The following is a 12,521-nucleotide window of genomic DNA, read 5'->3' on the forward strand; positions in this document are numbered from 1 at the left end:
CTTAAGCGATGCTTGTTGTCAAGCGAATTTCCGAGTTCCTGTTTCCATCACGCGAGAGGTCTGTTTTTCAGCGAATTAACGTCTAGAGAATTATCCTTAGAATTCAACTCACACAACTCTTTCCGGAGACCCCAAAATATTTACTCCGATCTGACAACTTCCAGAGTCGCACTTCCAGTCTACGCTACTGAAGAAGACAGCAGGGAGAATGCAGCGGAAGACAAATAAAATTAAAAGGCGCTCAACGTGGTCTTAAGTGTTTCGTGTCGGAGCGTCAGCAAAAAGGTTCCGCGGACAACTACCCTCACTGTTGTTCATTCACTGACGTCTTCTCGTACCAGTTAGCGGTCGAATAAATATCGTCTGCATCCCCTTGATGCGACAAATACTCGAGAGAAGAGAGAGGCCAGAAAAAAATAGGATAATAACTCGCTCTCGTGGGACTGCAACGAGCTCTCGCAAAAGTCCAAGACGCTCGAATCCCTTCTTTATAAAGATTTTATCTCGTCTCGTTCGCGCTCTTTTTGAACACGAACACTGCAAGATTGAAATGTTTCCGCAGCATATTCGGAGCGCAATTCGCGGCTGCTTCTCGCCGTCAGTTAAAAGTCGGAGAAATACCGCCTGAGATTCTTCGCCCCGGCAAAGATACGCTGCCAATAAAACTTCCCCTCGCTTTTCAGTCTTTTAGCGAGCACGTTTCGCTGTTAAACGTTAAGCGGCCGGTTGTAATAACGTGAGCGGATTTCCAAACTTTGGAATAACACTAGAGTCTTGATCGGACAATGTAGTTACTCGAAAATGGTTTATACAACAACAAAGTTGAAAAGTTCCTTTATAGATGAAGACAAATTTTAGTAGAAATTTTTAGAAGAGATATTAATTAAAGAGGTATATTAAAGAGAGAGAAAAATCATAGAACTTGATGTACAAACGTTGAAACGGTGAGAATAGAATTAAAAACGAAATGCGCTCAGGCCTCTTGGAGCCTTAAAAAGGAAAAGCTCGGCGCAAAAGTCCGATTCCTGGTGATTCTCGAGTCACGTGCAGTCTCACCAGCGATTTTACTTGTTAGCTGGCGCCTCGACGGCATTTTCTTTTTGCTCGCCTATCACGGCGCGGTTCGAAAGAATTTTTGCAGCGTCATAACTCGGCGCGGAACTTCCGTCCGGTCGGCGAACGCATATCGCTAACAATTTCGATACAAGAAGGTGCGATCGGCTTCCGGTATTCTGCGAATTCCGCTTCGACAACGTTGGTCAAGTGTCTGGAATCTTGCCGATGGCAAGAAAAACGAGCAATAGCCGGATGGTATGCATGCCGCGCAGCTTTTCCCGATCGTTGCTTCTTGACCCTTGTACTTTGATTCAATACGCGAGAAAAATAGAGAAAGTTGTATAAAGGAACGTTAAAATTCGCGCATAACTAAAATTTTTCTAAAATAAACGATCCATTTGAATGTCTGCAATTTTTAATTAAATTTTTGATACATAGTTTCCTTCTCCATATATTATTTTTCTCTAATATATATATAATAACTTTCTCTAATTTCTATATTTTTTTAGAATATGCATTATGTTAGATTAAATACATATAACGCATCAAATTATCACAACGTGACAATATAAAATATATTAGAAGAGATTGATACGTTTTCGATAGCCCTCATAGAGTCGCATGTTTCTTGTAGTAATAATCACTTTCAACACACTCCCAAAAACCCTTTAAATGCTTATCTCTTTAAGCTGCAGTGTGCCGTAAGCCGATAAGCCAAAACTCGATGCACCCTCGCTGCCACTCCTCGATCACTCAATCGATCGACAGAGTGAAATACCGCACAATTCTGTGGATGGAGAGAGAGAGAAAGATAGAAGCCACGAAAAAGCTGGTAATTATCTTTGCATTTTCACGATGTAAAAGATTCATATTAAGTCGTTGAATTGCAAGAAATATTATATATCACATTAATAATGTTAGAAATAAATTTATAAATCTCGCAAATAGAAAATAAAGAAAAAGAAATATGAAACGATACAGAAACAAGTACATGAGAAATGCACGGATTACATTTACATTTGAAGCGGACGAAATTATGTATTCGCATGCGTTGCACGTGAAAAATAGCCCATGCAAAAGTACACGTTGTTACTAAGCAGGCGCAATGCGACGGATTTCTTGGCGCTGGGAGGGTTAATCGTTCGCTTGCCAGGGGAAATCGTGAGGATTTCCGGTCGCGCGCGGTGCCGACTCCTTCTCATTCATTCATTCCGCCTTGTAAGAATAACGAGGCTCAGTCTGGAGCACGCCGGTAAAAAGTGATTACCTTCCGACAAAAGGTATCATCCGCAGTTATCAGTTTTCTCCCTCCTCTCCCGACATCTTGCGACGCGGCGGAAGCAATATTCTTGTAGATTTCTTAATCTCACGATCCCCCTCTCGCTCCCGACCCCCTTCGTCCTGTCGCCCTCGTGACACTCGCACCGGGTGACAGTGATAGACCATGCCGGACTAAATCCGAGGGAAGCGTATGTCATCTCTCGAGCACCAGCTGGACGCTCGATCGAAGACGTGACTGTCGTAGTTGCGACTCGCAATTATCAAATGCAATTTGTCGTCGAGCGAGGAAAGAAAAGCGCAAAAAAAGTGAACGCAAAAAGCGATCGAAAATGGCAGAAGTCGAAATAAATGGCTAAAGAAATAGTTCGGTCCCGGTATTAACTTGCCTGCATTAACTAGCAGCAGCGGCAATTACTTTACGTTCGCTCGATATTGCAATTTCGAGTGCTTTGCGAGGGAGGCGAAAGGATGCCGGCGTCGCCGCGGTGTTTCCAACCACAGCGCGAACCTGTTTAAGCGTTTCCTTCGAATCTCTTTGGGGAATGGGCGAAGGAGAAAGATGAAGGAGAAGGAAGCGTGTGCGAGAGAGAGAGAGAGAGGCGTCAAACGATTTGCAGAAGCAATTTGTCTGCGGCATGAAATCATGCGGCCGAGAACCGATTCTCCGTTGAGTGGCTCGCGTCGATCCCGATTCGAAGCGATTCGAAACGCTTAATAATCCTACACGCGATATAGTTTCGAACACAATGGAGGAAGGGAACGTGCCTAATCACGAATGCGGAAGTTCCGACTAGCGCCGTTATGGAAAGGAGCTAACACTCTCGCAAAGTTCCGCAACAATGCACCCGATTGTAACATGGGAGTGCGCAGACCAGACTTGACGGTAGGCGCTTCAAAGAGATTGCTCTCTCTCTAATGACGACATGAGTTTTACTCGTGAAAGAGATGCATTTCATGTTGTTTATTAATTATTCAAACTTGGCAAATGCGCACGTTGTCGACATTATCATATTTGTACCGTACGTACATCCGTTTCGTTATAGCTTTATTAATTATATGGGATACACGCGCGCGCAAAATGTCTAATTAATTTCTAATCATGTTGGAAGCCAAAATTGAAATTTCTGATCTAAATACGTGCTTTGAATACCATATTTATAATAAATATTTTGTTATGTGCATTGCATAAATAATTGTTATTAAATTAAAAAATGTTTTGGAGGAAAACAAAATTTATCATATTGAATTTAATCGCAAAAATCAACAATATATTTTCATTCGTGCTCTTAATTCTGTATATTAAATGTATCAAATTTCAATGAAAGAAATATAAATATAAATATAAATATGTTTGATCGCGTTATATCGACGAAATTTATAGCCAAGAGTTTCTTCCGTGAACTTTTACCATAAGCTACTGCATTTGGCATTCGCGTGAATGGTGGAATTATCAGTACTTTTACCGAATCGATAGTAGGATCTGGATTCTCGATAACATTATGCATGAAATATGGGCGTAGCTGGTGAACCGCGGATGCCAGCTACGGATCAACTGCGGTTAAGCTCGACCACGTAAAAGGTTCCATTTAAATCTATAGCCCTCTCATGAGCACGCAATGGAAAATTTTCGTCATTTGTGACATGTATCGATGTATTCCTCGTTACCGTGTGATCAAAGCTATAATATAAGTGCACACGTATGTGGAGTTAAAAAGTACATATAAAATCAATCAAAAGTACATATAATATGAAATCAGATCCTCGTCGTACTCCTCTAATTAGCGCTTTAAATGATCCCTTTCCCTTTCCTCTCCCCTCAGAATGTAGCTTATTTAATTAAGCGGTTCGTTTATTACACCTCATCGGCGACGATTGATAATTGGCTAATTAATCGTCTCTCTCCATGCGTGCACGCGTATAAATTTTTTTAATTAATTTAAAATATGCTACATCCCTTCATTATCTGCCTTCATAGAAAAATGTATAAAAATCATATCAAAAAAAAGGAAAAAGAAAAATGATGCATGTCACATATTTAATGACGTGTTACATAATTTATTACGAAACGATAAAGAGAATAAAAGAGAGGAGTACATTCATAGTTCCTCGCTTTTTCAGCTTTTTCTTTCTCCTAAAGAGAAAATAATTGTTATAGGTAAGCCAACTGTCATATCCAATTTAATACTCGCAAATATTGGCGATTAAAATATTTAATTCGAGATATTAAAGTGAAATTAAGATGTCATTTAAATCTCAGTTGACGAATCGCACGTCGGCAATAAATGACAATTTTAGACTCTGCGAACGTATTTAACTTTTATCGCACCGACGGGACATCGCTGCAAGTGAACACGTGGGATATTTGCAACGAAAATATCACTCGCGTCAACCTCCCGCAGGATCAAATATAACTGGCAAATCATAGCGGTAGGAGGATTTAACTCCGCATGAGATAAAAACTGATGGCGTGCCCCGAGCATTATTGCGACGTGAACGGGAAAACCTACATGCCGCTGACACATTCTTTGTTCCTCCTCTCACTTTCGCTCATTTTTATCAAGAACCGCCAGCAGCGCGGAAATAAATTGCATATATACTGTTTCCGCTGTAAATGTTTTGTTGTCGCGACGGATGGAGACGCCGCGAATTTTCACGCGGCAAAATTATTAACATCATGAAATATACCAGCTGTACTTTAGAGCGAATATAAGCGATAAAAAATATACTTTGTACGTGTCGCTGAAACTCTTAGTCCTCTTTCCTTTCGCGTTCTGTTTAGCATTTTAAGAAATGCAATTTACATCCTATTCGTGATATTACGAAACGGTATATTGTGAAGAGATATATTGCCTACAGATGCAACTTGCAATAATATTACTGCAACTGCGGCGCATGCAACAGCTCTCTTTTTCCTGCGTATTTTAACGCGCGGGAGCATTCGGTAGCACGGTTATATTCTTGTTCGGGATGGCACACACAAAATTTCTTGTACATCTATATATATCGAATTTCCGGAAGCATTACTCGAAAGATTGATCGTTCCTATTTGCCGAAACCAAATTACATTTCTGCTCGTCTCCCAGCCCCTGTATCTTACCAGTTATTTCGCTTTCATGGTTAGTCTGGCTTATTTATGGCTACCGCGATAAATAATTAGCTCCCGTAATAAAGCGCGAGATATCGCACGAGACATCAATAGATCATTATCCATATTGTTCGAGAATAAAAGCTAGTAAGGGAGCGAACAATACGTTACGCTTCGGACAAAAAATTGATTTATTGGAAGAATTTTATAAATATAAAATGTATTCTTTTTCTCCCTCTCTCTTTCTCTCTGGGAATTTAATCAAAAAGGATTTTTAAATTCAGGAGTCAAAACAAGATATTTCGTGAAATATTATAAAAATGTAATATCAAATACTCACGCTAAAGGGAATCAATGAATTTTTTACGGAAGGTATCATCCACTGTTGGAAAAGCGACATCACCACCTGGCATCCTACAACGACTTCCAATATTCTTTTTATAAGGAACCTGCAAATTAAATGATACGCGGGTAAGAGAATCTTAATATTATTTTAATATCAAAAAATATAAAAAAAGAATTATCTCTCTTTTAATACTATTTTAATATTAAAAAATAATTCTGTGATTAATACATATATATACATATGCATATGTGTATATGTATATAATTTTATTTAATTTTAATTGCGTCTAAATTCTGTATATACAATTTGAAATTCTCTATGTATGTTTTAACAACGAAATATTATATATATATGGCTATCATTAAAAAAGAATAATATAATTTTAACGTTTTTACATCTAGATATTTCTGCCATTACAGCGAACGCGCAGATGTACCTTTTATCGGATTTATCGGCCGTCCGACCTAATTCGTTTCCACGTGATTCTATTACATTCATCATTATGCGACACCAGTACACATCTATTTGCTCTCAGATTTTATCGACGGCGCAAACCGATTTCCGGTCACCCCATGAATTTCCACACCCTCGTTACCATCCCACCCGTTCTCTCAACCATATTCTACCGATTCTCGAAAAATCGAAAATACGACTTTTGAGTGCTGTCGCGCGAAACGACGCTGCCATTCGACGGCACGTCATCCGCGAGAGTTTCGTTTCCGGTAAACTGACGGCGACAAGCAAAGTCTGGATGCACTTTTCGATGAACGCTATTGCACAAAGCATACTGCACAAAAGGGAAACGTGAACTATGAAAACCGGTAAGGCGAGCTATAAAAATCGACAAGGGACGACGATACAAATGGAACAACGAATTTGGAGAAAGATAAGAGACGCGCAGATTTATTAAATTTATAATTAAAATATGATATATAATCCTTTTCAAGATAATAGGTAACTCGAGATATATAATTAATATTAAATGAATAATCTAAATAAAAATCCAATTGATATCAATTTATAGTTATGTGTGCAAAAATATTTAATGCTCTTTTTTAACACAATCTATAATAATTCACGTTTTATTTTATCATTATTATCATAATATTGTAATAATATCGTAATATCCAAATTACTAATTACAATTTAATATGTTGAAATTAAGCAAGAAGCACAATTTATCGAGGTTCCCAAAGAGATTTTCTGTGCACATTTCCAACTATATTATATTAATAAGATATAAATGACACATCTTCAATTAAAATTTTACACATACAGGTCCAACATAAAATTTGAAACTTGTTTCAATTTTGACACACAAATAATTCGTTCTCGATAAAATCATGAGGAATCTTTAAATTCCCTTCTCGGAGTTTCGGAATTTGTTTGCAGGAATCTGCGTTTCGTAAACCGGCGACTTTGGCATCTGTTGGCATTCTTTACGAAAGGAAAATAAAACTCAAAAGAGGAAAATAGCGCAGGGGTTGAAATCTATATGAGAAATCTGAGAGTAAACACGGATTTATACGCCTCACGCAATGTATGATCTCGCGTGCCCGAACTCAGATCAATATCGAGTTTCCACTCGACTCGTTTCCCAAAGTGAATCTATAGCGAGATTCTTGAAAACATATGTAAACAGAAGCAAGACTATATTCCTTCGTGGGAATAAGTCGAATGGAGAGGTCCTATCTCGCATAACTTTCAAATGCTTTCCAAAACCCTTTCCTAAACAACTGATAAAATATATTACGAGCAGATAACAAGTCGATTCCAATCCCACGAGACTGGACATTTCATGAGATGATTGCATAAAATGATTCCGGAGAAATTCATGATTCATCGTTGCTTAAAAATTATATATTTTCGCAAAAAACACGCAGATCGCAAACTCGCGTTTTCGATTAAAATTAAATAATAATTTCATTCGAAATAAAAACCAAGACACCAGATTACTCACCTCTTGCGAATCCGTTGCGTTCTAGGAAAGTTTAGTTCATAGCACAAAGTAGGCGCCAATATATAGTAGTAGAGATCGGCGAAGTTTAAGTTGTCAGGATATTGCACCAATGTATTTCCGTTCATCTCGTGCTCAAAATCACTGACATCACTTGCATTTTGTTTGACGCTGGAAGCTACAACAGAAAAATATTTTCGTCAATTTTTATTATCATTAACCAAAAGTAAAATAAATTATACACGATGTTATCAAGACTGTCTCTTAACTACTTTTATTCCAAATAAGAAGGTTGTTTTCCATAAATAAATATGCAACAATCGGCCGAGTGACAAAGAAAGATAAAAGATAGAGATAAAAACCGAATAAGCATTTGTGCGGAGAAACTTTTGAAGGCAAAGAGAAGATCAGAAAGATGGAATCCATAACAAAATGTTAGACTAACAGGACCTAAGTATCTTACAAAGAAGAATACTTGCGGAGGAGTTCTAAATGTTTGCTCGATCGCAGTCTGTTAAAAATTAAAATAAGAGTTTCTAAAGAACTTTCCTAAAAATTTCACAATTACATCTTCTTTCGTACAATCTTTTCGAATTCCTCGGGTTGTCCTTAAACAACCAAAACCGAACGCGCTCGTGCGATTTCTCAGCGCTGCGGATTCTCATCTGCGCGTCTAATCCCGCTCCGACGTGGACCAGTAACTGATAGAATCCCCTCAATTATCCAAATCCGATGAATAATCCAATCTGGAATTCAAATAAGGGTTGCGCCGACTGTCAAGCCGCGCTGTTTCTATTCGACAGTCTCGGTTGCGTCGCGACATTAGGATTTCGCGCTACTCGCGGCTCGTTCTCCGCGACGCCGATTGACGCCCACGTCGACGACCGAGAGCCCCGACGTCGTTTTACATCCCTACGTAATAAATGTTAGAAGAATTCGACCAAATTAAATTCCTCGTGCCCTCCATTTACTTTCGCGTTCCGCTTTTCCTCCCTTCGAATAGCGAAATAAGCATTGCTCCTTCCTTTCCCTTCTGTCTCGTTCGAGTCCCATTGTTGTATGATAGAAGGAAAGAAATTTCGTTACAAAAATATTGTCCAAGACATCGCACCGTGCATCATTTCTCCAGTAATTAAAAAAATGAGATACAAAATAATTATCTCGATTGTAACATGTTTACATTTATATTTATATATTATTAATCGTGTATCGCAATTATTTTGCAAATATAAAGGTACGTAAAGAGGACTTCTTGAATGAAACATACCGTGAGTAGCGCAAATTCACCAATAGAAATAATAAAATCGCAATGTAATTTCGGCGAATATCCAAATATACAAAATTAGCGAGTGCACGATCGCGCGCAAGCACACGGTTTAATGATTCGTTAACGTTTCACGTAAATTCGTTTGATCGAATCTGTGATCTTTGGCCACCGCACCAGTGTAACTCTCACTCTCTTTTTCGCTCTCCTTTCGTCGGCAGATTATTAATTGCAAACTGTTCTCTTTAATTCTCGGTTTACAGAAACTGTTTATATTTATTCGGAATATTTCCGACTGATCAATTATATAAATCTTTTGCCAATTTTATTGACAAGCAAAATTACAAATTTAAGTTATTAATATTGCTTGGTTTGTAATATAACTCGTTATATAATAATAGTTTAAAACGAGAAAAGATCAAAAAATCATTATTTAGTATTTTTACTTGCAGATAAAATTACGATTTACATATATATTCAGTTAAGCATAGAATCAATTAAATTCTGCTTTACGTTTTAAATGTATCTTCAAATTAAAAGATAATTGATGCCCTCTATTCATTTTTGCTTCCTTCACTATTTATGCTGATAAAATAGCATCAGATACAAGGAAACTTTTCTTTGTCTGTAACGCGATAAACTTTATTTCGCGATGTTCTTTAATACAGTTTGACGGTGTGACATTCTTTATCTCAATATGGCTGAGAGATGACTTGACTGCATCGTAACGACATCCTTGTATTAACGTGCCATGTCACTAGCAGCGTTGTACAATAGACAACAATAATTATACGCTGTATACATGTGTAAACTAGAATCAAGTGAGCAATCAAGTGTCTTCAGTAACGTTACTAATCAAATCACCATTGAATTCGCAATAGCTTGTACCGCAAATTTGAGGCCAATAAATCAAATATATATAATATATATAATAATATAATAGTGTAATATTTGTATATATTGAGATCTCTTTTAGCATTTTAAATTACTAAAAATAGTAATAGAAAATTATGTCCGACAAGAGAGAGAAAGGGTGTGTGTACAAAACTTATGACGTTATGACAAAGATCTACCTTGCATCCTCCGATTGCATAAAATCCGCCTACCTGCGCTCTCGGGTCTCCTTAGCGGCCCCTATCACGTCCATGGATAGTCGCAGAAGGGTGGAAGAAGATCGGGGATTGTGGTTGTATCGGGGAGAAGGAGGAAATCTCGTGAGGACGTGGCGGAATCGAGCGAGCTTCCGTTCGCGACGGGTGTAATTTCTATTTTTTTCAATCTCGGCCCGAGGGCGTCTCGAGGGCCAATGTAATTTCGTCTTTTGTGCCAAGGGATGCCTCGCGTTTAAGACGACCCTCGTTCATATATCTCGAAACTGGCGCGGCGGACGAAAAAAGGGATCGATATCGAGGAGCAGAGGTAGAAGGTGGCTGAGGGTGGAAGAGGTAGCAACCTTACGAGGACGCCGCTCGAATGAGAAGTCTCACAAATTAAGCAGCCTCATCGCCGAAAAAGGAGGAAAAAGAGACTTTCGCCGGTAGACACGATTGCCTGCGATCTTTGATCACGCAATCCTGCAGACTCGTAAATTGTCTTGCATCCTCGACGCGACGCAGTCTTAAAAACGACATCGACATCCATTTTTCTTTCAACTCTAGTAATCTCTTAAATTAAGTACCGATTCCCTTTTATTTTCCCAGCTTATTCTATTAGCTTTACGAATAGCATTTATTCTCATATCTGATCATTGTATCAGGTGTATCGGTGTATTTTTTATTCGCTAGAAGTTGCTACATTAAAGTAAGTAGTAGATCGATTTTCCGAAAGAAAAATTCGATGTATGCGCATTATTTAAAGTACAAGAGATATAAACTTTTGCGGGGACGTAGTGGAGAATAAAGGAGAAGTTCCCGGCTTCTCTTCCTAAGAAAGGCGAGAGCCGACGAAGCTTCATTTCTCGCATGATCGATCGAGCCGTGACGAACAAAAACGCAAGAGTGCCCCGCCTTGACGATGCGTATACGCGACTCTAGGTTACAGGCTTCGCGGCTGCCTCTACGTCGTCATTACGGGCGTAATAATACGACGCGCTATAGGAACCTGGGTTAGGCGGAGAGGGCGAAAATTACACAGCGTCCGCTCGGTTCGCTAGATTACACGAAGCTCGTGGTCGTAATAACGGAGTCCCGCGGGTGGGCTTTTGTCGATTCCATTTGTCTATCGATCGATCGGCCGGTTGTCGTCGCATCGGTCGCCACGCGATGAGCGTCGAAGCGTCCAAGCGTCGCGCGAACACGGGCTCTCGATAATTATATCAAACTACGTCACTTTTTGCGTTGTAATTAGAACACTCGTCAACGGGAGGACGACGCAGATCAGCCGAGCGGATAACGGGCTAATTAATTGCGAATAAAACGCAGTATGCGAATACGCGCGTGTCCGTATCGGAGAATACCTGTCTTAATTTGCGATGCGAAACGCGGAGAAACCTTGAACGCGCCAAATTTAGAGGAAGGTCGGAAATTACTCGTTCATGAGAAAATTCTCGCTTCGATGAAGCGTAAACGCCTTGCTTATCGCGCATTCATATATTTTCGCAATCAACGGCACACGCACACATTTACATATGAAAACTCATTCGGATTCGCTTTTTCTCGTATATTCAAAAATATCAAAAAGTTCTAATAAATATTTTTTTTGTTTTAAAATTAATCCAAAGCGTGCATCGAAAGATAAAAGATTTCAAGTAATCTCTATATTTTGACGCTCTAACTACTCTTGATAATTTTTTTCCCGGTATGTTTCGTGCAAAACGAGCTTCGAGTGATATCGTATAAATCATCGCGCATTTACCTAAACGCGATCAGAATCCATTCGACATACGCGCCAATCAACTCCGTCACGTCGAGCGTACGATCGATCGTTTGCACAATCACGATTAAAAGTGCAAACGTACCGACTCACTGTTTTAATGTCGCTACAGTTGTAGAGAAGACAGAAGAAGAGTTTGCGTAGTGAGTTTATTTAAAGACCGCTCATATGATTTGACTGTGTCGATCGCAAATAATCGATGCTGACCACAATACATCCGACACCGAAAACATAGACCTGAGAGATCGGCGGTTTAAACCATGTAAATTATTTCTCTCCAACTCACACACATATATGAAGATATATATTCGCACACATGAATGAATCGTATCCGTATATGCCGTGCATGCACCTTTAGGAGCGTGCAAATACAAATGCAATGGATTACCGATTCGTATAATGTGCATTATTTGAATATATGCATTATCTAAAAGCAAATGCACGTAACGGCAAAGATTTACACCGTCAACTTCCACCCGAACGAAGATCTCGGTTAAGTACGATTTTGATGGCATCGATGAAACATATTATAGTATCATAGCCCCGTAAAAAGAAACAAAAAAAGCACACGGTAGACAGCATGCCACGTAAAAAGTCATGCGTATAGTGGAGATAGTATACGTAAAATAAATCGTAAATATCGAGTATGCAAAAATGAGTA

General features: G+C 39.0%; 1 protein-coding gene across 2 annotated transcripts in view; it reads right to left on the reverse strand.

The window, feature by feature from the left end:
- Mdy (diacylglycerol O-acyltransferase) overlaps positions 1–12,521 on the reverse strand; it is an 86,945-nt gene that overhangs the window by 15,360 nt on the left and 59,064 nt on the right. For both annotated transcript variants that reach the window (XM_083098866.1, XM_083098865.1), the window contains 2 exons: positions 7,729–7,903; positions 5,763–5,871 (listed from right to left, as the gene is read on the reverse strand). In XM_083098866.1, the coding sequence (XP_082954992.1) occupies positions 5,763–5,871; positions 7,729–7,903 (284 nt within the window). The remainder of the gene's footprint in view (positions 1–5,762; positions 5,872–7,728; positions 7,904–12,521) is intronic.

Source organism: Camponotus vicinus, unplaced genomic scaffold (genome assembly GCF_025532165.1).
Source record: "Camponotus vicinus isolate PSW18456_S1 unplaced genomic scaffold, iyCamVici1.0 SCAF_4, whole genome shotgun sequence".
In the NCBI taxonomy this organism is placed as follows: domain Eukaryota; kingdom Metazoa; phylum Arthropoda; class Insecta; order Hymenoptera; family Formicidae; genus Camponotus; species Camponotus vicinus.